General features: G+C 35.5%; 1 protein-coding gene across 2 annotated transcripts; it reads right to left on the bottom strand.

The window, feature by feature from the left end:
• On the bottom strand, positions 1 to 24,040 carry Sugb (Sugar baby transporter). Of its 2 annotated transcripts, none has more exons than XM_074099278.1 (14): positions 23,871 to 24,040; positions 23,557 to 23,634; positions 21,134 to 21,272; positions 18,367 to 18,586; positions 16,450 to 16,621; positions 14,006 to 14,220; positions 12,661 to 12,874; positions 11,021 to 11,097; positions 9,910 to 10,063; positions 9,091 to 9,275; positions 8,096 to 8,351; positions 6,201 to 6,412; positions 5,564 to 5,756; positions 1 to 960 (listed from the first exon to the last, which is right to left on the bottom strand). In XM_074099278.1, the coding sequence occupies exons 2-14, from the start codon at positions 23,612 to 23,614 to the stop codon at positions 866 to 868; spliced, it is 2,190 nt and encodes a 729-aa protein (XP_073955379.1). In that variant the 5' UTR covers positions 23,615 to 23,634; positions 23,871 to 24,040; the 3' UTR covers positions 1 to 865. The 2 variants fall into 2 exon arrangements, with proteins under 2 accessions (XP_073955379.1, XP_073955387.1); XM_074099286.1 differs by lacking the exon at positions 23,871 to 24,040 and adding an exon at positions 23,763 to 23,864.
• Between the last annotated feature and the right edge of the window lie 1,774 nt (positions 24,041 to 25,814).

The following is a 25,814-nucleotide window of genomic DNA, read 5'->3' as shown; positions in this document are numbered from 1 at the left end:
TACAATTTAAAATTTGTTTTATTTTATTTTAAATTTTTATTTTAAGTTAGTTTTTAGATAAGGTCCTCACTGAAAATCAGCGCCACGGCTTGCCGTGGCATTATGCTGAGTGGGGACCTGTTTAGCGTCATGTATGTCTTTATTTGTTCTGTTTGTTCCTATGTTTGTTTTTATGGCGTTAAATAAATGTATTTTCTTTCTTTCTTTCTTTCTTTCTTTCTTTCCAAATAATCAGTTTTGAAGATAATATATTTATCGGTATATTATTTGTTGTTTGTAAATTATCGCTCGATTTTGCATAATAATTTGTAAAGATGGCATATTAGTTTAATAGAAGCTGTTCTATTAACCCGTTGCTTACATATAAAAACAGATGTTCCGTTGCGGATGCTAAATAAAACTTTTGTCGCTGCACTTATTATTTCCCTTAATTTGTTGTTTAGTCAACCAAGAAGTTTCTTTACCACCTTATCGTTTAATGTCATTTGCAGCGTTTAAAACGTCAAAGCCTATTTGCACTCACAAGTCAATGTGACAATCAGTCTATCAGCCTTATTGTTCTATTTCTGAAGTAGGAACTGTCATTAAAATTGGTAAAGCACTTTCTTGGTCGACTATACCTACCTACTTAAAAACTCATTAATCCAACTTATCTTTTATCTTTAGTGTTTGCTGCTTCCATAGATTATGAGCTTGCCAAATGTTACAGTACAACTAGAATGTTAATGTCGCTCGGGAGTCGTCGGTTTTCTTCGTTTTCCTGACGATTCAAATGAGAAAGAAAAAAAAACGATCTTTAAAATGACATTAGCAAACTAGTTTAAGAGCATATAGTTACGTATGGAGCTTTTGGTTTTTAATGTAACTATCGCAGTTGTAACTCTCTGCCATCGGTTCCGTCTTCCATTATATATACCATATCGCTCGGCTGCTCGTACCGAATTATTGAAGTGTAGCCCCCTGAAAAATAAAAAAATATATGAAACCCAAACCGTCCATATTGAGGATAAAGTAAACCTATTGTTTAATTAATTTATTCACATTCGAACAATAACAGACTAACTTTCACACATATACGAGTAAAAGAAGTTACTTGTTTGTTTTAAAGGTTAGAATTACTCGAAAATATATGAAAACCGTTCTTGTTCAATTCTGAAAAAAAAAATGATTGGTAATATAACAATGTTGGTTTGCACAATATTAAAATACAATAAATATGTTGGAATGTACTTGCTTTTTGTTATTTACCGGAGATTATCTAAGCATCATTTACACTGGTGATCGTCGACGATGTAACCGAAAGGACAGCGACACAATATTGTGAACAATATGAGAATTTGGTGGTACGGCTGTGCGGAGGTTGTAAATCAAACACTACTGTTTATGGATAATGTTTATTAAAATATAATAAAGCTACTAATATAATACTGGATTTAAGAGGAACTCGCGGGCACAACTCCGAACTAACGTATTAATATCAAAATAATAAAATGTACCTACCTAAAGGTAAAATCAAAACTTATACTTAAATTGCTTATGTCTTAAAAATTGTAAACTAAGTACGACTTTATTGCAATATTATTAAGACGCATTAGCGTAATTTTGAAACATAAGCTGCATGTGGTTTGAATTGTTTTTGATGGCAAATAATACAATTTTAAGTACCTACCATAGTCCCTTAAAAATTAAACCATAATAAATTCGATTGTTACAATATCGAAAAAAAATCACAACTTTGAGGTAAATTTGTGGTGAAAATGCACAAATGCACATACATTGATGAAATACCTATATAAAAAAAAACAATATAACAACACAAAAGAGGGGCAAGAAAGGCAAAATTAACAAGAAGGCCTTTGAAAGGCAAAAACAAACCTAAACAAATTAAAACAATCACAGCGCGAAAAAGTAAAAAAAGTGTAAACGATAAGAATAAACGTAAACAAAAATCACCGAACCAATTGCGGGAAAAAACAGAAAGTAAGTAAATTCCAAATAACGCACAAATAGGTACAAAAATCGTAACATCATTATTTGAATAACCACAGCCAATATTATTTAAGTAAATATTACGAATCACTTTATTTTTCACTTATGCCGAGTATAAGGTACAGTTTTTTTCACTATCTATCTACAAATTCGGCGAATCATTTTATAAAAACATGGTTAGAATTAAAAATTAATATGGTTTGACCAAGTTATTATGGCGCATCATGGATAGAGACAAACTATGAGCGGAACATGCAGTTTTACAAAGTCCTTTGATTTTTAAAACTTCCCATTACAGCCAAGCCAGGAACGCAAGAAGCAAGAAGGTGCATCTTAAATTGTTTAAATGCTATACAATATTTTTGTACACCAGGTTTCTGTGATAGCCCAGTTGCCGCCTAGTATCTTGAGGCACGTTTGACAACTTTGACATTTGCGTCACATTTGTGATTGCTCAAATACCTAAATGAGCCAATCGTAAGCAAGATCGTAACGTCAAACGAACCTCACAATACTGACGCCATCTACCGATATTTCACTTGTAAGAACTTGCTTAATACAACCACTGCAAGTAAGTGAAAATGGGCAAGCTTTAAACTAAACATTCATACCTACTTTGCACAAATGTGAATAGAAACCAAAAAAACTTTCCATAGCAATAAATAATTCACCAATCTTGCGTAGAAAAGGTAAGAATTTTTCACCTATTAGATTTGGTCCTCGAGACTGAATAGACTGATCTGTTCCGTAGTAACCTATACTTCGTTTTTTTAGCATTAGAAAGAAGGTAAGCTATATTGACGTGTCATTTTATTGATAAACACTTTTGAAAAATAAGCCACGGCAATACGTAACAATTAGCAAGGACATATTATTATGATCATTTACATGGTTTTGGTATCATAAGTAATAGTTACTGTTTTTTTTTAAGTTTTTCAATAAAAAGACTCGTCAAGATTGTTTACCATTTATCTAAAGCAAAAAAAAAACGAAGTATAGCTAGCATCAGTCTTTATCCAACACACTAACCATGTTTACAAGTTGAATATAACCTACATACATAACTAAAAAGTATCCTAATAAAAATACAGAAACTGGCCAAAGAAATATTTTACTAATTAATTGGAATATAAGGGTAAAATTTGCAAAATATTGCATTATAATTGTCAAATTATGATAAAAAATTACACCTAGGGGAAAACTCATTAGATGATTTCTCAGACGAAACTACGTAAACAATAATCTTGGAATATTTTGAATAAACTACCTAGTTATTTTTTAATATTTTTATAACATTTTTACAGCCATTACGAAAATGATCAATTAACAAAATATTTATAATAATAAAAAAAACCATCAGACCTACTTGCAGAATACCAATATTTCCGAGTACATTTTATCAGTATAGGTAATTATAAATCATGTAAATTCAATTTCAAAGTACATTACCATATTTACATGTACATTATTAGTATTGTACCATATTCTCAGAAATAACTAATGATTGATTGATTGATTGATTGATTACAATAGTTTCCATACACAAATTTTGTTTATCAGAGAGCATCGGAAATCTAAATATTTGAAATAAAAAAAAAACATTTTTTAAACAATTTTCTCTTAACTAAACCTAACCTACATTACTTTCAGTGACAGAATTAAAATAAGTAAGTATATTATATATAAATTCTCGAAAATACAAACTGAATGGATAAAAAGCAAACCCTTTGCAGTTTGCATGTTGGTCCATATATATTTAGTTTAAATTCAATTGACATATTTAAACGTGTAGAAATTGAAAACGATAGGCGGTGTTTCAGTCTGATATAATTAAATTCATATATGCAGAGCATAAATCGGCTTAGTAATAAAAACTTGTGGTTGCTGCTCATTATATACTATTGAAATAGGCTTAGTGAATATCGTATTTTACATAAACCGCACCTCATGTAACGTGACGAGTAATTAATAACATACGTATTAAGTTGTGACAAATCTAAGCGTAAGTTCTTGTCCCTCTGTTAAGTCTTTGAAATACCTATGTATGTAGTATGTAACAGAATTATTAGCAATTAGCATGCGCTATTTACCATACTTATTAGTCCCATTTAAATTGCTATTATAAAAATTGACGATGGTGTTTGTTTTTTAACGGATGGCGGGCTACTGTTCCATAGAATACTAAATAAAAAAATTAAAAACGCACAATACAAAGGCGCATACAGGTAAATTGGTTGAAAAATAAGTTGCAATAAATGTATACATACATATAAAAAGTATTAAAATGTATTTCTAAAAATAATAATTACGTATTATGCAAATTGTAGTTAGATTACAGTAAATTTTCTACGTAGGTACAAATATTTTTTAAGCCAAAGTACTTATTTAGACTCAGACGTATAACCTGAACCTGGCCAATGTAACGAACTAAAAATAACAACTTCCTTAAGCGGTATATGCAAAAAATATTCTTGGATTTAATTTAAAGACTGACCAGAAATATATGACTATTCGCCATGTTGCGGAATTTCATTGGCACTAATTTCTTACACTGGCAATAATTTTAATGATTGTCAGTGTCACCGTGGCGGCTTCTTTGAACAATAACAAAAAAATCCCAAAACGATTAGTCAACAACATTTCAAAGGATCATTGTAAAATAAATAATGTTTATAATAAACTACCGAAAAAAAAAACGCTTGGGGAATGAAACTTTTCACTACAAAACCTTTCCAAATTAACATCAGAGCTAACAGGTAAACGTTGTAGACAAGTCAAGATATCATTGTTCCGACTATACTGAACTATTGCCATATAAATAAGAACAATAACGCCCTCTTGACAATAGCCATATACTTTTGGTTTACCTTTAGGGGGTCGCGACCAAGTTGGGTAGGCAGGGTTGCCAGTTACGACACTCCTTACGAGCAAGTGTGATGAAAAAACATATAGCATAAAAATGTGCGTGGATGTGATGCGAGGAATGTGTTTTTCTTGAACCGATAGAAGCGCTTCATATAGGTATTCTCGCACAGCGCATCTCTCGGAAAACAGCTGAGCGGAGCGAGGCGAGGTAGATGAAACGTTTCTATTGGTTGATGAAAAACATATTTCTCGCAACAGTTCCTCGCGCACTCTGGTGAAAACGGAGCCTTACAATTATAAATAATAATAGACACCACACAACTACCAACACGTAGCCTAACAACTGGTAGCATGGTGTACGGTTGTGTCACTCTGATGAGCTCTGGTTGAGTTCGAAACGCGTCAGTGTAGTGTGGTGGTGGTGATAGATGGGTTTGTGTGATTTGTGTGTGTTCTTACAGTGTGGAGATGGAGCAACTGCATGAACACGCATATTTTGCATAAGCTTAGCTATCGTAAGGTCGCGGGTGAGCAAGGAAATTCTTTTAGTTCCTTACAATTATGTTCAGTCAATCGAAAACCTGCTGAAGTATTCCCGTAGATTTTGAAGGCACATTGTATATATAGTGATAAATAATAAACTATTCCGTCCATCGTTTTCAATTTGCCTTACTAGGATTAACCCCTTACGATTCCTCGTTGTCTTTACCTTGCGTGAGTCCGACATGGCCGGCCCGGTCCCTCAGGAAGTACTGGACGACAACATGGATCACGCAGAAGATCAGAGAGCTGATACCGAACCATTGGAAGGTGTTCCAGCCACCGTAAGTCTCGTATAGACGGCCACCGATGAAGCTTCCCAGGGAAGTGCCGATGCCTTCAAAGATGGCACCGGTTAAACCCTGTCAAACAAAACTACAAGTGAAAAGTCCATCCCGCTAATACCCATACTGGTCGCAAAGGAGGGTCAGCGACGTTCGCAAGACCGGCAGCTTGCTGATTTGGGACCATTCCGTGACATTTCGTGATTTTTTTTAAATTCTTGTTTTTTTTTATTTTGTCCCACGTCAATAAATGTATCTTTCTTTCGTTCTTAAATTTTACACATGTTTTTTTTAATGCTCAATTTTGATTTTCAAACTACATTATGAAATGAAATTCCTTGAGAAATATTTATCTCAATAAAATGTTAATGAGAAGAGCGGTTGTTGTTCACAAAAAAAAATGACTAACAAAAATTATGACTATAGAAAATTATGCGACTACATACGCTATCTTTTAATAGACGAAATGCAAATACTAAACAGCTCATGTGTGTATTTTACGTGGTACAAACTATTTATTACCTGAACAGTAGTTTCAGTGCCTGGTGGTGATACTACTTTTGCGTACGACGCCATAGTTGGGTAGAACATGCCGAAGGTTATTCCTTGGAACATTTCGATGGGCAGCACCCACCAGGGATTGGTCAGAAGCGAGTAGAGGATGAAACGCACGCCGAAAGCGAAGAGAACTAGACTCATCATGTTGACGTGGCCTAGACGCTTTAGTATATATCCTGGAAATAAAAAAAAAATGCAAATAATGAGAATAAAAATGGCATAAATTAAATTTGATATTAATCTGACGACCAACGCATGCGAAGTAGTATTGTTGCGATAGCGACAGTCTATCGATGGTATCGTGATAGCCTCGCGCGGCCCAATGTGCAATAGAATGTACACAATAAGTTCAAGGGAATTACAGACCTATTACAATGTAAGAAAGTAAATTTCTTTTGTTTCTCTATTGTTTGACACCACGTCAATTTGACTTTATATCGAAACAATCGATAGATTCGTCTTTTATATAATATATAAATACGACAGTATGTTGGGCCTCAGGAGAATACTACCGTGGCCTTGAAAATCATTCATACTATCATAGTATCGATAGTGATAATAAGGCGATACTATTGAACTTGGTCAATACTAGTGTCTATGGGCGGTGGTGATCTCTTACCATCATTGCTCGTTTGCCATCCAGTCGAATAAAAAAAAACTATCGATAGTATCGCGTCAAAAAAGTCGATACTATTGCTAAAGATCAATAGTATCGATAGTACCGATAGTTTTTCTAATATTCGACTATGGATAGAGCAAAACTATCGATAGTATCGCGTCAAAAAAGTCGATACTATTGCTAAAGATCAATAGTATCGATAGAACCGATGGTTTTTCTAATATTCGACTATGGATAGAGCAAAACTATCGATAGTATCGATACTATAAATACTATTGATTGATCTTTAGCAATAGTATTACTTATTTTTCATCAATCAATAGTATTGGCCTTTTTTTAAACGATATTATCGATAGCAGCAACACTGATGCGAAGAAAATAATAATGATCGGCTACAACATCCTACTGCAAAGTGATTTCGGTAATGAAACTGGTTGACTTTTAATGTTACGTACTTCAGCAGGTTCCGGAAAATTAGGTACGATGGCCAGCGAAGCAAACAGTGTTGGGTACTACAATTGAGACTACAACGCGCGAGCCGAGCGAGCGAAGTGAGTGCGCCCCAGCAGCGGCCGGCAAAGCGCGAGTACATAATTGAACTACAGGTAAACCCCTGTAAGCCCGACCGGCAGTAGAATCTTTCCACAATAAACATAGTATCCCGGTGGCTTCCTTGATGAAAATAACGATAGCTTGCTGAGACAAGGTTGTACTGCAGGTCTTGCTTACGGCGGTTAACCTACAGGAAATAACTTGGCCCCTACCAGTGCTGGTTGTATAAGATAGTAGTGTACAGTCGGAGTAAAAAAGGTTCGTCACCCTGAGATCTATTTTCCTCTGCTCAGTATGACCGCCAATCTGCTTTACCGATTGAGTAGGACATACTGCGTCAACCTGTCAACCTGCTAAACATAATCAGATGACCATAGCAACCCTACCACTACACCTTGGCACTGACAAACACTGACCATTATTTGATTGAAACTTTTACGAAGTTGTTTATTAAAAAGGTTTTGTATTGATATGAAACTAGATATATGTTAGAGGTGTATACTATTTTGACCCTTGTTATCATGTCAAGTAAGTATAATTTGATATGCACTTGTCTACTTAGTACTTTGGTTTCAAAACGTACTAAGAGTCTATGACTTTGTAAAGGAATCAATTTAATAATTGACAAAGGTTTTCCTACCCCCACTGTACGGGAACAAACAAGGGTATATTTATGTATATTACTCACCAGACACAAACATGAACGGTATCTCCCCACAAAATGTCTGTATTGCACTGACAAGCCCTTGCAACGTTTTAATGTAGTCCGATCCATTGCAGTTGAGCTTCATTATGTCTTCCAGATGCCAGAAGAGGAATTGCCAAAGCAAACCGGTGCACAAGCCTACGGCTATGGTCCACAGGAAAAATATCACGGTCGGCAGCGAGGTAAGCAGCGTCCCAACGTCAGCTAAGATACTGACTGACATTTTTGTAGACTCAATCTGCAAAATAAGATTTTGATAAAAAAAAAAAAACAGAAATCGTCGTGGCCTATTGGTTTGACCTACGGTCTCTAAAGATGAGATTCGAATCCAGGCTCGCACTTCAGTTTTAAGGAATTTATATGCGAATTGGGAATTCACCATGAACTTTACAGTGAAGGAAAACATGGTGTGGCAGCATACCTGCGACGAAATTCAATGGCGTGTGTGAAGTTAACAATCTACACAAGGTTCGCCTTGGAACTACGGGCCAAGCCCTCTCATTCTGAGAGACGTGAGACGAGTTATTGAGAGTGGGATGTATTTAGACCGAGGGTTCCGTGCACATTTATAGGTATGTAAACGGGAATAGTGTCTTGAAGATATTTCTCGATTTTTCCAAGTGATTTAATACATCCATTGTATGCAGAGCCCTACTCTGACAGGGTTCAGATTAAATTAGTCATAATATTTACAGACAGAAATAAAAAAAAGATTTTCAGAATTTTCTAGTTGGTTGTGTTATAATAGCTACCTTCATACCAAATTTCAAGTTTCTAGGACAACTGGAAGTGCCCTATAGGTTTTCACTGCTATTGGTATGGAAACACGTTGTTTAATGACTGTAACTTTTGATTGCGTTGACTTAGAAGTTTGATTTTTTCTGGGCTTCAAGGGACCGCAGATTTGAGTATTCGATATCAATTTCAGCTTGATCCTATGGATAAAAAAGCTTGGATAAATTCATTAATTAAAATACCTTAACGAAACACGAAACGATGACGTCACCCATCATAAATACGAACATGAGGACGAACGCGACGGCATAGTTCTTGTATTCGCCGTCACTGAACGCGTCGATAAGAGCTCCGGTGAGGAGCGAGAATATGCCCCAGCCGACTGAGCCCCATAACCTCTGCTTGCCGTATTGAGACACTTTAGCACCTGAAAATAACAAGAGTTTAATAAAGGCTATACATACATGATACGTACATGTGTACATGTACGTACACGATGATTGATTCGTGAGAAATGTACAATTCGAATGAATCGATTGAGTTAATGAAAATGTCCATGCGCAAATCCGATTCACAGGAGCTAGCACGAATGAATTGATTGAGTGAATGACAATGTCCATGTGCAAATCCGATCACAAGAACTGGCACGAATAAATTGATTGAGTGAAGGACAACCTCTATGTGCGAATCCGATTCACAAGAACTGGTACGAATGAATTGATTGAATATTGATTGATTTTAGAGCCATATATTTTATGAGAGTGATGATAAAATCAGAAAAAACAGGCGCTCGTTAATCCAACTTATCCCTTTCTTTTTAAGTTCAAAGTACGACATCAATGTACTTAACGGCACTAGACTGGCTGTTTGGAATAAAACGCGCGGCGCATCAATCATCCATATTACTTTGACACAACCCCTGTCACAGACGTCAACAAACTATAGTGAAAGGTTCACAAATCCGCGCTGTGAACAAATTTTGTGCGCATGCAGTCTATATCATAGATGTCGATGCAATTAGCAAAATTACTGAGCACATATTATTTAAAAAATAAAGTTACCCAAAATATTAAAGCATATAGCGTCCGCGAACGTGACCACCACCGCCATGCCGACCCAACTGATGATCATCAGAAGGAAGAACAGCCAGAACTGCCTGGTGTATTGTGTCTCGTTTGCCTTGCTGTCTGATGCTGCTACGAAGACCTCGTTCAACTGATGAGGTAGAAAGGAGGCTCGACTTAGTTCTACTGACTGAACCTGCTAAAAGCTACAATAGTTCGTAAACTTACTTACAAGATACTAACCTTTTTATTAACAAGGTTTTTTGTTAGGTTGACCTATATGTAACTAACTAAGTAATGTAATCTAAGGTAACTAATTTAACCATCTTCCAAGGGTCGTAGCGTAATGAAAATTGGCAGCTGTATGTAGTTCTGATGACAATACAATAATATGGTACTGTCGAACTGATCTGATGATGGAGCCGGAAGATATGGACTGGAACTTCATGATGGAAAATCGTATCATAGTCGTGTTTGCACTTGTGAGAAAGGCCACGTAATGAACTTTGAACACGGTCAAGTTTCAAGGTTGTAACAAACCTATTGTATATTGAATAGTGTAAATATTGCGTTATCAAAGACCAAAAAGTATAAAATAAATTAATAGTTTAAAAAACACTAGAAAAACACGCTTTAATAAATGCACGTAAAAACAACAAATAAATTATGGATCGTTCAAGTTGTCTCTATTTCTGGGCTGAAGTGTAAACTATGTTCTATGTGTTAATGTATATGATGATCCATATTTTTTTTTTACGTGCATTTATAAAAGCGTGTTTTTCTAGTGTTTTTAAACTATTAAAGGTTCCAATAGTTCGTCAACTTTAGTTAAAGTTATTAACCTCGTTAAAAATTACTAACCTTGTTAAAAGTTACTGAACTGACTAAAAGTACTAGACCAACTGAAAGTTAATTTCGTTCGTTGCCACTTTAGTATGCGTTTGTGACGTTCAAGGGCTAAATAAGCTGAGTACTAACTCTCTCTTTTTCCTGGTAAGTACAAATTAGGACTATTCAATTATTTAGGCTTTAAAACCCGTGTGCTACATCTTAGCATACCATTAGGAATAAAAGACAATAGCTGGTGAAGTTAAATAAAAATACTTACTACAGCATTGTCACATCTAATCTCGCACGAAGTCTGGAACAGCTCTTTGAACGCACAATTAGGATAATGTACGGCACCTGAAATATAGTACATTGTGTCTTAAGGCCGGTAAATAAGGAATTACGAACGAGAGTCTATTAGAAGCCCGAAGTCGAAGACAGGGCTTTAATGAGTCGATGTTCGTAATTCTAGTACCGCCCCGTGCGACATATACCTTCTAAATTTCGCTAGGCCCTGTCTGCACTGCGATTTTTTTCTCGCAATTCTGTAACACATTCAATCTTATACGGGTATCCGCAAAGGCGGAAAAAAAATCGCAAAGAAATTGTGTGTAAAGCGATCTAACTAAATATAATTCGCGTGAAAAAATATAGCGCGGAAAAAAATCGCAGTGCGGACAAGGCCTTGGAAAGATGTTGAGACTAATGACTGGCAGAATATTCACCCTGGCCCATCATTTAGATGGGTAAGTATTAGTATGGGGGACTCTAACTAAAGCTATAAGAAAAAGATCTGTTCTATCTAATTCTAAGGAACTATGTCATCGATTTTAGTGAAAAGAAAAACTGCATAATCTACGAAGATTAAACATAAAAACTTTATCTGTTACTGGTTCGCTACAACCAAATGTCATAATACCAAGTTCCTAGTAAGCCGCAATGTCAAAACAGATTAGTTTCAAAATGTCTAAAATTTGAAATTACTTACACCTACGTTCTTCTTAAAACACCGTATTCTCGACAACTCTCTACACTCGTACAACTCTCAAAATAACTAAAACTTGCACTTAGGCTGCTATGGAAAAATGTCTTAATTTCGAAATCACTGTTTTTCATAAATATAGCGATGAATAACTTAATTCATTATCATCTTGGATTTCATCCAATAATATATCATCATACATATACCCTATTTTTGTAGCTTATTTTTATTATAAATACGATCGAAAATTTAGTACCTACCCAGTCCAAATTTTAGGTATTATGAGACAGAGTCATTTTGATCTTTAGACCATTTAAAAGTATCTTTGAATTTTGTTAATTAGGAAACTTTCACCTTCAGTCATAATAATAATTCGATATTTGAAGGACAACTCCTTCTTTTTACCAATAATATATTTTTTATATTTTAGATATCCGATGGAATTGGTAAAGGTAATTATGACATTTTGTTATACGGAAAATAAATCTATTTAAGATTTTAGACACTTCGGAACTAATCTGTTTTGACATGCGCCATACAAGTAACATGGTATTATGATACTATCTTTTGCCCGCGACTTCGTCCGCATGGAATTCGGTTATCGCGCGCTGTTCCCTCGGGAATTGTGTATTTTGCGGGATAAAAAGTAGCCTATGTCACTCTCTGGCCCATAAAATATCTCAATGCCAAAAATCATGTCGATCCGTTGCTCCGTTGCGGCGTGAAAGAAGGAATACAAACACACACACTTTCAGATTTAAATTATTAGCATGGATTTGATTGTAGCGAACCGGGACCTTAATCTCAGCAAGGAAATAGATCCCGGTCTTGAAGAAAAAAGTTAATGCATCTTATTAATCCTCTTCTTTCCTTCCTTTACCTCGGAAGATTACACAGTAAATAGACCAAACAGTAAGAAACCTCACTACTTTACTTACCGTCCGGCAAAGTGATGTTTTTAATTTCAACGTAAACGCACTCCTTCAGCGCCTGCGTGGTTGCCAACGACAAGTATCCGGTAAAGGAAAGGTTGCTCGGTATCACATCGCCATCTCTGGTCTTAGGGTGGCAGGAATCGGCTTCATCGGCGTTCCAACCCTCGCATATCTCCATAAGACGCCAGGGCGTTTTCGGGTCAAGCTCACACGACGCCTGAAACAGCAGATACAGGTCTGCAGTTACATCAAAATAAAAAACAGGTTCTCAACGTGAGATATCATTTATTTATTTTGCAGTAAAAAATACAGCATTACAATTAATAAAGGATTTTTTGGTAAAAAAGTAAAACGGATTCCAAAAAAAAATGTTGAAAATAATTTACTACTAGCTTGAAGTCGGTGGCTCAGAACGAGCCAGCAGAAGTACGATGGTGAGGTATACTACTATAGTTCCACTCCTGCTGGCCCGTGCTGATCGAAGCACCGACTTCAAGCTAGTAGAAAATTATTGAACTAAAAGAATTTCTTTGCTCACCCGCGACCTCTACTACCTACTACTTATTGATATGGACCTCCGCAAAGTAACGCCTGATTCAATAAATTAGAAAATCATTTTCAAGTTTTTTGTCGGTAGGTACTATGTATTTTAGTTAAAAAAAATTTTTTGGCGTCGGTTTTACTTTTTTATTAAAAATATCCTTTCAAACTGAGAACCTCATTTTTTCAAGTTGGTTAAAAAACCAATGCAGTGTTAAATTCAAATTATACACAAAAAAACATGATAAACTCCAGAAAGACAAAAAAAAAAACGAATCATGCCTCGTTGTGGGCGTTTTCTCTGCCTTGATCAAGAACTGGAGCCAGCGCTGCCTGGTCCTGCCGTGACACCGATAGCCAATGAGGGCTATAGCGTATGAATTCGCCGCTAGAGGCGCTAGTGTAGCGTGAGGTCTCAGAAATGTCAAATCTCATAGTTTTAGGGTGAGCTACGCGGGTTTATTTATAATTAGAATAATTTTGTGAATATTTTGCATTACCTGAAATTAATTATGGCAATTATGCGTTACGCGCAATGAATGTCTGTGTTTTGAGACAGTTTTGTCTTTCGGAAACTTTTGTCCTCCCTTTTTTCCGAACAAAACGGGACTACGCAATACTGTGGTTGCTCGATATTTTATGGTACGGTTTTAAGGTGTATTAAATATGATTTTAATATAAACTTTGTTTTCACTCCTGTGATAACAGACTTTGAAAGCCACACTTAAAAAACTCACGCAACAGTGGCGCCATCTAGAAAGACAAAAAAACGATAGCCCTCATTGAACATCAAGTTCTTTAAACATACCTTGCATTCACTATTGGAGTCCTTGGGTATCTGCTCTAATGTGGAGTTATCGCTAACGCATAGACGATAGTTAAGCGTTTTGTTCAAACACGTCATGTTGGCCGTTCGTTCGCCTATCGCACCGGCCAGCTTTTGGTTGTCGCATTTTAGACTGCAAGGCTCGTTTATGTCGACATAGTCGCCACCAATGCGACAATGTGGGGTGTAAATATTCCCTGGAGAAAAGATTATTACTGAGTATAAATAAATAAATTATATCAGACTATACTTCGTTTTTGTAGCATTAGAAAGAAGGTAAGCGATCTTGACGTGTCTTTAAAAAAAATACTTTTGAAAACCAAGTCACAGCAAATAATGTAACAATTAGCAAGGGCATACGATCATTTACATCCTTTTGGCATCATTAGTAATAGTTACTGATTTTTCTAAACGTTTTTCAATAAAAAGACTCGTCAAGATTGTTTACCCTTATTCTAATGCTAAAAAAACGAAGTATAGGTTGCACCATAATAATGTTAGTTACAAAAAAGACTTGCAATGTTAGTAAAATGTGCATCACGGTACGCGGTAGACAAATGAAATCAAAAACTGACGTAACTCAAAATTTGGGGCTTTTTGAGTTACGTCAGTTTTTGATTTCATGTACGACATGTAGCAGTCTGATACATTATTATAAAATTTATAATTTTACCCATACAAAATGCGATTGTGCACTATGAAAACGTGTCAGCAAAACAGTCTCCTTTGTCACGTTGTTAACAATATTTTATACCTTTAAACCCTAAACTTGGCAAGGTGAGTCAAGTGTACTGAATTCAAGCCTCGTTGGGTTTTTGTAGAGCTAACAAAATTAACTTAAAAAAAATACAAAAAGATAATCTAAAATTATGTATCTTGTAAGATACACTACCAAGTGTAGTATTGTTTATGTTCTTGAAATGACCATTTGACTATTTTAGCGCACTTTATATTATTTAGGCAATCGTACTAATATTACAGATGCGAAAGATTGTGTGTGTGTGTGTGTGTGTGTGTGTGTGTGTGTGTGTGTGTGTGTGTGTGTGTGTGTGTGTGTTTGTTACTCCTTCACGCTAAAATGGCAGGACGGATTTGGATGAAATTTGGTATGTAGATAGCTGGACATCTGGCATAACACATAGGCTACTTTATATTCTGATATTCCCACGGGATAGGGATAAAATCTTGAATTTTCAACCGCTGGGCTTAGAGCCTTGAAATTTTGGACTGTTGTTCTTAACACAACCACAATAAAGACCACGATATAAATTTTGGGAATTCCCAGGGGAATTTTATAAAATCCCGAAATTTCAATTGTCGCAGATCGAATAGTTTACGCGTGCGAAGCCGCGGGTAAACTCTAGTAATGCATATTAACACTTTAGATGTAAGACAAGTACAAACTAACTCTGTATGATGATTAAGTCATTTAAGTTATTAGTTACTAGCCTTTACTCGCGACTCCGTCGCTTTTAGGTTATCGCTATCCCGCGGGAACTATGCATTTTTCCGGGATAAAAACATCCTTTGTCCTTTTCCGGGACTTAAACTATCTGTATACCGAATTTCATCTAAATCGGTTCAGCTGTTTAGACGTGATGAAGTAAAAAACAAACAGACAGACACATACTTTCGCATTTATAATATAAGTGGGATTTAAGTGTATTATAGTTAAAATTATAAGACATGAATTCCGAAATAAATTGATTTAAACATTAATTATTAAACTGGATTTTAAGAGTGACTGCAAAAGCTCGAAAGTTGTAATGTACGATCAAAAACTCAAAATTAAAGTTTGCAATTTTTTTTTTAATAACGTGATGATGCTTGTCAGATAGTATATGCATACAACAATATTTAGACGGAAAATAAGTAATAACAAGGTAGCCGTGGTCAAAAACTTGAACAAGTCCACAAGTCCAAATTGTGGCACTTTTACTAAACCTAAGTACACTTTTTGGATCGTCCTTTTAATCCCCTATAACCGCAGTTCACAGGATAAATATCCACTAATTATCTTACACCCTGTCTACGTCATTATTTATAGTTTTGCTATATTTTTGCGAGAAAGGTTTTGGTAAACCTTAAAAAAAATCAATAAAACTGAATGATTAAAATACTTTTTTTTAGTTGTGAAATGTTATATACTACTGTAAATACCTATCGCATTTTGAACGATTAAATAATCAATAATATTTTAGCAGATCAAAAATTGTTTGGTTTCAGATAGGTAGCTAAGCTGGCCGTAACGTGCTGCTTCAGAAGAAATTGGAGAATCACTTAATCAAGCGGAGTCAAATGATCGGTACAATGACTCAAACATAACCATAGAAAACACAAGTTGGAATTCTAACACAACTGGCTTTAAGCACATATTTGGCCGCAGAAATTTTTCGAGGACGAATCAATTTCACAAAATAACTTACCATCCAGCGTGACATTATTGGCGGCTATGTATGCGCATTCATCTCGTATAGTGACGTTGGTGACGTACGCTGTGTACTCTATGCTGTCGGTCGCACTGTAACAGTACTGGGGCATGTGCCAGTGCTCGCAAACTGTTTGCCACATTTTCGGCGAGTTCATGTCGCAGTTCATCTACAAATTGAGTGAACATCGAATTAGATACAATATTTAAAAAATAAACATGACGGAAATGCCTGTAGGCATTCATGCACACTTCGAAATATTAGCGATTATTGGTCGTACAGTCAAGGGCAAAGATATCGACACGGCCAAAGTTACAAAAATATGTGTACACGACTTTATGCACTTAACATTATCGATATCTTTGCCCTTGACTGTACATAGCTTCTATTCAAAAAAGTTAGATTTGACTTTTGAACTGGTAGCATAATTAAATTTTTACTACAATGTTATATATCGTTGAAACTCTATTTGTACAGTATAATTGGAAATTGCATACGTGCTGTCAATTAGTGTGAAATAGTGGAAAGATAATTAAGGGTTTTCGACAAGCGAAATATCGCTAGATGGCGTTAGTGTCGTGAGCGTGAGGTCCGTTTGACGTTTCAGTCTTGCTTGCGAATCACAATCCGAAAATCGAAAAATGCTCATATTTTTGCGATTGGTTCGTTTAGATATTTATCCAGTCACAAGCGTGACAGAAATGTCAAACGGACCTCACGACACTAACGCCATCTAGCGATATTTCGGCTGTCGAAAAACCCTCATTGAAAACTGTTTTTTATAATTTGCCACCATTATACATAATATTTCTCTAAAATACCTATAATATTTTATGATACCTCTGGGCCTCTTGCGAATCGAAAACCTTTCTTTGAAAAAAAAAAACTTAGATTTAGAATCTAGATTTCGTAGAGCAAGCGTATTGCTAATAACAAAAAACTAATTTATTATAATACTAAGGTGTTTCGAACTAAGGCACTATTTACCCGACTGCCCGAAAGAGGGTTACGTTTTTAGGGTTCCGTAGTCAACCATAACGTAGTTTAGCCATGTCTGTCCGTCCGCGGCTAAGCTCAGGGACCGTTAGTACTAGAAAGCTGTAATTTAGCATGAATATACATATCAGTCACGCCGAAAGTGGTAAAATAAAAAAAAATCTACGGTAATCGTAACCAGATCAAAAATTCTTGGTAAGGGGTCCCGACTGTTGAACTTTAAATTAGCTACTTGACAGAGTTCTTCTATAGGTAGAGTAATTCACGATGACGCGTGCCGTGGTTCTTATTGCAATGTCATTAATGTCTAATTTTGACAAAATCACGCGTCTTCGTGGATGGCACTAGGTATAGACCACTAGACTTATTTTTTGCTTTTAGTTTTTAAAGGCAGTCGGGTTTTTTGATTTTTTAAATTACTTTTTTACAAACAACAATAACAACTGGAGATAACAATTTAATTCAAGTAGGTATATTTATATTATTGTTTAAAAAAAACAAATATTTGTACGCCTAACGGCAAAACATAGACAATCTCTTAAATCTTAAAAATCACTATAACTTACCTATGTTATACAAATAAACCATTTATTCATTCATGTTATTTATTTCATGAATAGTTCATTAGATACGTGATGTTGACGTTCATTTGTTATTGTGTTTTATTGTAATGCAGTGTATTGTTGTAGCCTCGTGCGGCCCAATGTGCAATAGAATGTTACACAATAAGTTCAAGGGAATTAGGAATCTATGACAATGTAACAAAGTAAAAATTCTTTTGTTTTTCTATTGTTTTGCACCATGGCAGTTTGACGGCAGTTAGACTTTATTCTCGAAACAATTAGGTTCTAATTGCTTTGTCAATTTTTTTCAAAATATTTATATGGTGGGCTTCAGGAGGGTAGGACGAATACGTACGTGGCATGCTGAAACCTCATGGGTAGAAGCGACGGTCTGTATTTTACACGGGTCTATGAGGTATTCTTCTTGGTAGCAGCTTTTGACGACAGCTAAGCCGTTGTCACAGTCCAATTCGACAGCGACACTAGTAGTGGACTCCGGTATTAAATATATCGCAGAGAAACTAACTATAGTTACTATTTGGAAAAGTATGAAAAGGGATTTCTGTATTTTAAACCTGAAAAGAAAGCATCGTGTGAATTATGACTGGCATTAAAATGACTGTGTTCACAGATAAGTATGCTCATCTATTATTCTCCACAATCCCAGATGTCTATCTAGTTACATTAACAAAAGGCTTAGTTCGTCGCCGTCGTCTGTATCAGATAAGTAGGTCATTGTAAGTCTAACATCATTAAAAATAAATACAAATACATACTTTTCAATAAAAATATGGCCTTGAGTAGGTAGGTAGATAGAAACGTCGAGAACGTTAAGCAACAGTCGTGGTGATTTTTCGTATCAGCCAATCAGAGGTGAAACCGCCATTTATGATCGCTTAGTAAGGAAAATTGACATGATTTCATGCAAGATATTTTGGAATGTTAATAGACGTTGTTATTTGACTCCATTTCTTAGTAAAAATGGAGTCGAATGGAGTCCTTGACAAAATGATTATGACAATGGGCGTTTTAAAAAAAAAGTTTAGGTACTTTTTCTATCAAAATTAATTTATTTTTTTCATACAAAATTTCATGAGTCAGTATTGTGACTGAGTGTATAAAAAAAACGTCACAAAACTGTCATTTTTGTTTGGGACATTTTTTGAAATATCGGAATCGATTGTGCTCTTGATTCTGAGTAGGAAAAACCATATTTTTTCCAAAAAAAAGAAGGGGTACACTTTTTTGTGAAAATGCCCCAATACAGTTAGTTAGGTCAATTTTATATTTTTATTTTAGCTACTCCAATAACGGATAGACTGCCGCCGCGTGAATTCTCTCTTTAATAAGAATGCTTTATAACGTTATTTTACTTTTCTCGGTAAACTTGCGGCACCCATTCCGAGTTGTAACTTAACCCTTAAGTCGACGACTGGCAAGAGGCTGCGCACGATCGGGACAGATGGCGTGCTCTCGTTTCGGAGGCCAAGACCCTCTTTGGTTCCCTGAGCCAAATTAGTTAGTTAGTTAGTTATTGGAGCATACTACCACAGAATCAAAAGCAGCTGTCGAATACATACCTGACAAAGAATATTTCTAAAGCTAGTTGTATTTCCAATAATGACAATGCAAATTGTGACGTATTGCGATATTAATAAGGTTCAGTTTCCAACTCAATGCAAGTGTTAGCTAAATCGCCTCTACCTTATTAAGCGTTAACTGTGCAGTGCTATTTGTCACTAATTCCCTACGAAATTTAAATATAACCACTGTATACTGCAACAACCGTTCAATAGCTTTTAATACATTGTAAAATGCGATGCGCTAGGAAAAAAGCTATTCTATTATTCAGTACGGTATAATAATATAAGTTATACCTACATTCTGAGCTAAAACTATTAGTAAAGATTACCTAAATAACCTATGGCCCATATTCTATACGTACCTACATACCTATATGTTTCGCAACTACTCTTGACACAGACAGAATTCGAGAGATAACGATAAAATATACGATATAGTTTGGCACCTGGATTAAAGGATATGTCACACTGAATGCGTTCGTCATGCATTGCAGATGTTGGCGTCGCAGTAAGATAGTTGAAACCGTGATACTCGTATAGTTACGTCCCTGGCGATATGACTATGAAGTACTATGAACCGTAACTGGGCTAGTTTCATAAAAATCTAATTAGTCAGGTAGATTATCAGAAATTGGACACACGTTCTCTTTCTTTTGGCAACTAAACAAAAAAGTACGAAGGTATAGCCAGTTTAAGTTGCGCGTGACGAGTTTCGTAGTAGCCCCTCTGTTTCGTCGGATTCCTGTTTCGTCCGATTCCTGATTCGTCGGATTTTCAATATCAAATGAAACTATGCAATTACCGTAACTACTTTTGTATTTAATATTTAAAACGAATCTTCCTTTCTGATAAATACTGGTTTACTGCATGATAGACTTAATTATATATAGATAATTCCGACGAAACAAGTATACGACGAATCAGGAATGCGACGAAACAGGAATCCGACAAAACAGAAATACGACGAATCAGGAACGCAGTGCGCTGTACGCTTCGAACGCAGCAATGTAACGCTACTTTCATTATTTTTCTTGCAGGTCTAAACTGGGCTTTATTTTAAAGGCTTTGTAAAGTTTTTTTATACGTATTTATAGCTATTGCACTAGAGTGGTCTGGAAAAATCATTGGGTAGTTCTACCAACGTTTCAATCGCTATCAGTTTCCTGTCACATATATTAAGGAAATGAGCTACAGTTGGCATGAAATATTAGTAAACTGAAATTGTATTGCACGCACACTGTATCGTTTTTTAAAATCCTTCCATCTGCCTGACTCAGCTCTTCAATATATGCGACAGGATACATATTACATTATTCGAGCATTTATTCCGATCAATTTTCGTGGGCACATTTCTGTTGACATGGTAGATGTGTTATAGTTTTCACTTGTTTGAATTGAAACGCTAGTACAACTACCCAGTTATACATATATTACTAGTGCTAGTATTTATATTCCTAGTACAATACTTATGATGCTTATGATATCAATTTCTTATAAAACAACAGAGAGTTCAGAAAAAAATAGCACAATATAACAAACCTATCAGCAATCACACCAAACAGAGGTTTCGCTACGAGCCCAAATATAGGAAGCACTGTGTAGATTAACCCCACTGTTGCAGAACTGAATCCCAACTGTCGAGCATATGTTGACAGATATGGGACCAAAGGTGCAGTACCTGAAATAAAGTTGCATTAGTATAATGTAATAGAAGCTCGCCTAAGTCCGCGTAGTAGCTAGTACAGTCTGCAGCAGAAGCGGATGACCAGTTATGGTGCTCAAAATGATCTACTCTACTGCTAAGGCAATAAGGGAGTGTGAGTGTTCAGATCATTTTGATTAACACAGACAATCATCTACTTCTGCTGCTGACTGTACAGTCACTAACACTATTATTTGATACAATAAAGTATGCATAAATATCTGATACAACTCTATAAGACAACCGAGTAAGACAGCCGGTGAAATTACTGGCACTTGAGGTATCCCATCTTGGGCCTCTAGGTTGGCAACGTATCTGCAATCCCCCTAGTGTTGCAGGTGTCTATGGGCGGTGGTGATCTCTTACCATCAGGAGACCCACTTGCTCGTTTGCCATCGAGTCGAATAAAAAAAATAAAAAATAAAAATAAATCTAAGGTAGGATGTGTCAGATATTTTTGCACGCTCCACTGTGACAAATATTAATGCAGGCGACTGTACTGTCGATATATCGATATGTCGATGTTGATAGGGGCGCAGCTTTCGATGATAACATGTCTTGTGCATTCAACTAAAACGTTACTCAACAACCCTAGAGTTGGCAATGTTATTTGCACCTTAGGATCTATTTTACGTAAGTACTTACAGAAAAATCGCACCTTGAGAATAAGACTGTCACTAAAAAAAATAATGTCAGCTTGCAAAATTAAACTACTCATGCGTTAAAATTCTTTCCGTGTCATTTTTAAAGATGACAGTCCCATTCTCAAGGTGCGAAATAGGTTTGATTTACTAGAAATGTCTACTTTGAAGACTGTTTTTTTTTTATTTAACCTGAAAAATGGATAGGAGTTTGTATCTATGCCAGTAACTATAGGTGAAATGCTGCTGTGATCACGTCCAAGTTACTAATAGTTACTGAGCAGCTTGAGTGTACGCCTCGAGCCCGAGGTTGATGGTATCCAAATGAATAAACGATTTTACACAACAATTAGATTTATTTCAAAGTACACGTATTGACAGTGGAGCCGGAGGAAAGCTACTGCGGCGTGCATAACCGTCGTAGGTATCACGTTACTCAAGCTATGCATTCCTGTGTCCCTACAAGTTTATTCTCTATCAATGCTGTTGCTAACAGAATCTCGCAATGATTAAAAAAGCAAAATTTAGTTTCATTATTATTTTAAGCTTAATCATACCAACCTCTGATAATGAAGTAGGACAATCTAGTTCTGTACCATATATCAAATCAAACTGATAAGTAATGTAGTTAGGAATAAATTATGCAATAAAGATAAGAACTTTTGAAGTATCCACACTACGCTTGGCTTAGATAGTTTGTTTCAAACTTATGGATGTATAATGTTCAAAAAAGACTCGCATTTAAGTCATCAATGGGTAAATAAAAAATTAAGTTTGTGTTAATACCTCGACTAAGTATATCGCCACTACTTTATAAAAACTCGTACCTCATAATCGATAATTTTTCTGAGTAAACTTTATAATCATTTATATTATGTCAAGGTTCAATTTTGTTGATATAATGATTTTAGATAGGAGATTTTTTCAAAGTAGTGACAATGTTGTGTAAATAATTTGTGATGTGATCTCTAACATCATGCCCGTAACATCGCCTGCGCCACCTATCTCTGCCTAATTTCACATAAGTAGAAATTTAACAAATACATGGGACAATTTATGTACAAAAAACAGCCAGTGGTCCACATAAGCTTAAATAAGGTCAGCAAAATAAAATTTAAAATTATAAACTTGCTCTGAAAAGCCTAAGCAGTTAATAAATGCAAAATTTAAATTTAAACATTAATTATGTTTAGTTTGGTTTTTGCTAACAATAAAGAAATAAAAGTAGTCAATGATCAAAAAAATATTAGAAACCACTGGCCAAAAGCATCAAATAAAATGAATGCAATGCAAGGTATATTTTATTTGCTCACTAACAAAAGATGGCCATTTAATAAGTCTGGTAATCCTTTTCGTTAATTTGGTCTCGGAATACTAAAAGTACTTAGTAATTTTGAGCATTATTTTTTTGAATGCTAATAGAATTATGCTATCTTTAAAAAAAAGTGTATTTGTATCATAAGTGTGATTATTTTATCTAATGCAAGTACACTCATAAAAACACAACTTGTACATAACTATTTATTTTATGTTTAAAAGTGAATATAAACTTTAAAGGCTGTAAATAATAATCCAGTGTTTTTTAATTATTTCGAATATTTAAGTATGTATGTACTTACCAGCATTGAAGAGGAAAAAGTGCCCTTTTATAGGCAGTAACTTTTTGTTAACTTTCATGTTTACTGGCAGTATTTACACTGAAAACAAACACAATTTTATTACACAAAAGTTTGCAACAAGAAGAAAAAGTTGTAGCGACTTCGCGAAGGCACCAGTTGTTTTATGAGGTGTATAAAACAACCAAGGACAAAGTAAAAGGACATACTCATCCGGTGAGGTCGGTTTGCTTCTGAGAAATAGTGAAAAAACAGCGTGTTCGAAATAATTCTCGGGGATTTAGAGATAAACACTATCACGATTAGCCGTTACTGACCTTACTAAGGTGTGCAGGCGTTAAGTACAAATGAGACTAAGTATGGAGAAACATAAAAGTTTTGTAATTAGTTTTATTTGCGAGTTGCACTCGCTTGTCGTCGGTGAAATGCAATTAATACAAACGCGTGCTTACACCTCGCCTTCGCCTCGCGTGTAGGCTCAGGTTGACTGACACTGACGTCTGTCATCTGTCATTGTCAGGTGACCTTTTTTGTTTTGATCCCGTGACAGAAAAGCTAAGGCAGCTAGAGCTATACTGCCTAGAGGTGCATTTTAAAACATTGTTTTCATACTAGTAAGTACAGTATAATGCCTTTAATGTATTTTTCACCTACGATTAGTTCTGTGACACTTGTAAATTTTCCATATACTTATATTTTTTAAAAATAATTTCTATGTGGCAAAATAATGGAAAAAATGTAAAACTGAACTTTTTAAAAATATATAGCAATATCAGTGTCCACTAAATAGACTCCATCGAATACGATAGAAAAATATATATTTTTTATAATGACGCAATGTGTGAAACGGAACAGAGTAGTGACGTGACACAACATTACCGGCAATTGCCGCGTTTCATTATTCAATGACAATGAACACTAAGACATTTAAAATTTTTAAACAAAATTTGCAAGATTTTGTAAACCCGGCTATTTGGAACCATTTTGGAACACGATTGCAGCCATCTTGTGCCTCTTGTGGCCAGCAGGGCTACTACGAAACTTGAAACTCGAAGTTCGTGTCGTGCGGTCCCTCTTGCTCTCGTATTAAACAGTATAAGTGTCAGAGGGACCGCACGACATGAACTTCGAGTTTCGAGTTTCGTAGTAGCCCTGCAGTGCTTCTCAGTATCACTGTCAGTACAAGTGCGTTTCCGTTGCTTTTTCTTTTCATTGTATTTTGTTATTGTTCATTTCTGTTATTATTGTTGTTGACTTTTGTTACTGTTTCTCGTTAAGTTTGTTGTTATTTTTTAGCAAAATGCCGAAACGGTCTAAAAGACTGTTTTGAACTCCCAGAGTCGGGAGTTTGTAATTCGTTTGAGGGATTATTTCCAGCGAGAACGAGAAAACGGTGGCCAGTGGGCGGAAAACTGGAATAAATAATATATATTTTTTAAATATAATGCAACTTCTGCAAAACAAAAATAGGCACTAATAACTCTTAGAAAAATCGATTGTTCACTCGATAAATGGTACCTACATCCCTAAAACTGTCAAACTCGTAACGTCACAATACTCATCATAGGGTGAAAAATATTATAGACTTATGGCCGGTTTCACTACTTGTCTACTAACTATAAAAGTCAGATAAAAGTAATGCCGCCTTTGTTTATTCGGACAAAATAAACAGATACTTACGGCATCACGTACATATATTTGTCACTTAAAGTTAGTCGATAATAATAATTGGTAGTGATAATCAGGCCCTTCAAAAAACAAAATTTTACTGATTTAGCCATTTATTTAACCACCATCTATTAAATAGTGTTTACTGATGGTTAAATGTGATGCGATGCCGTCTCTATTTGTTTTGTTCGTATAGACGGAGACGGCATCACATTTAACCGTCAGTTAACACTGATCAATGGATGTCCAAACAGCCACTTAAATGTATGATTAGAGGAACGATGTAGAGTAGGACTAAGTAGGACCAACGAAACGCAGCACTATGAAATGGTGACTAAAGAAATCGGGACTGGCAACATACTTCAGAAAAAAAATATCGGTCATAAAAATACGTAACAGAGGGCACACACAAGCGCGCAAATATTCGTACACTGTACATAAAAAAAAACCTACAATGACTCCATCTCATTCAGAATGATCTGAGCCACAGACAGAATGTGGCTCAAATTTAAAATTTCGGAATAAGTTACAATCTCATATTTTGTGCTCTCGACATTATTAAGAGTAATCCATATAATAATTTAAAATAAATT

Source organism: Choristoneura fumiferana, chromosome Z, assembly GCF_025370935.1.
Source record: "Choristoneura fumiferana chromosome Z, NRCan_CFum_1, whole genome shotgun sequence".
In the NCBI taxonomy this organism is placed as follows: Eukaryota; Metazoa; Arthropoda; class Insecta; order Lepidoptera; family Tortricidae; genus Choristoneura; species Choristoneura fumiferana.
This window is presented reverse-complemented; position numbering and strand designations above follow the sequence as displayed.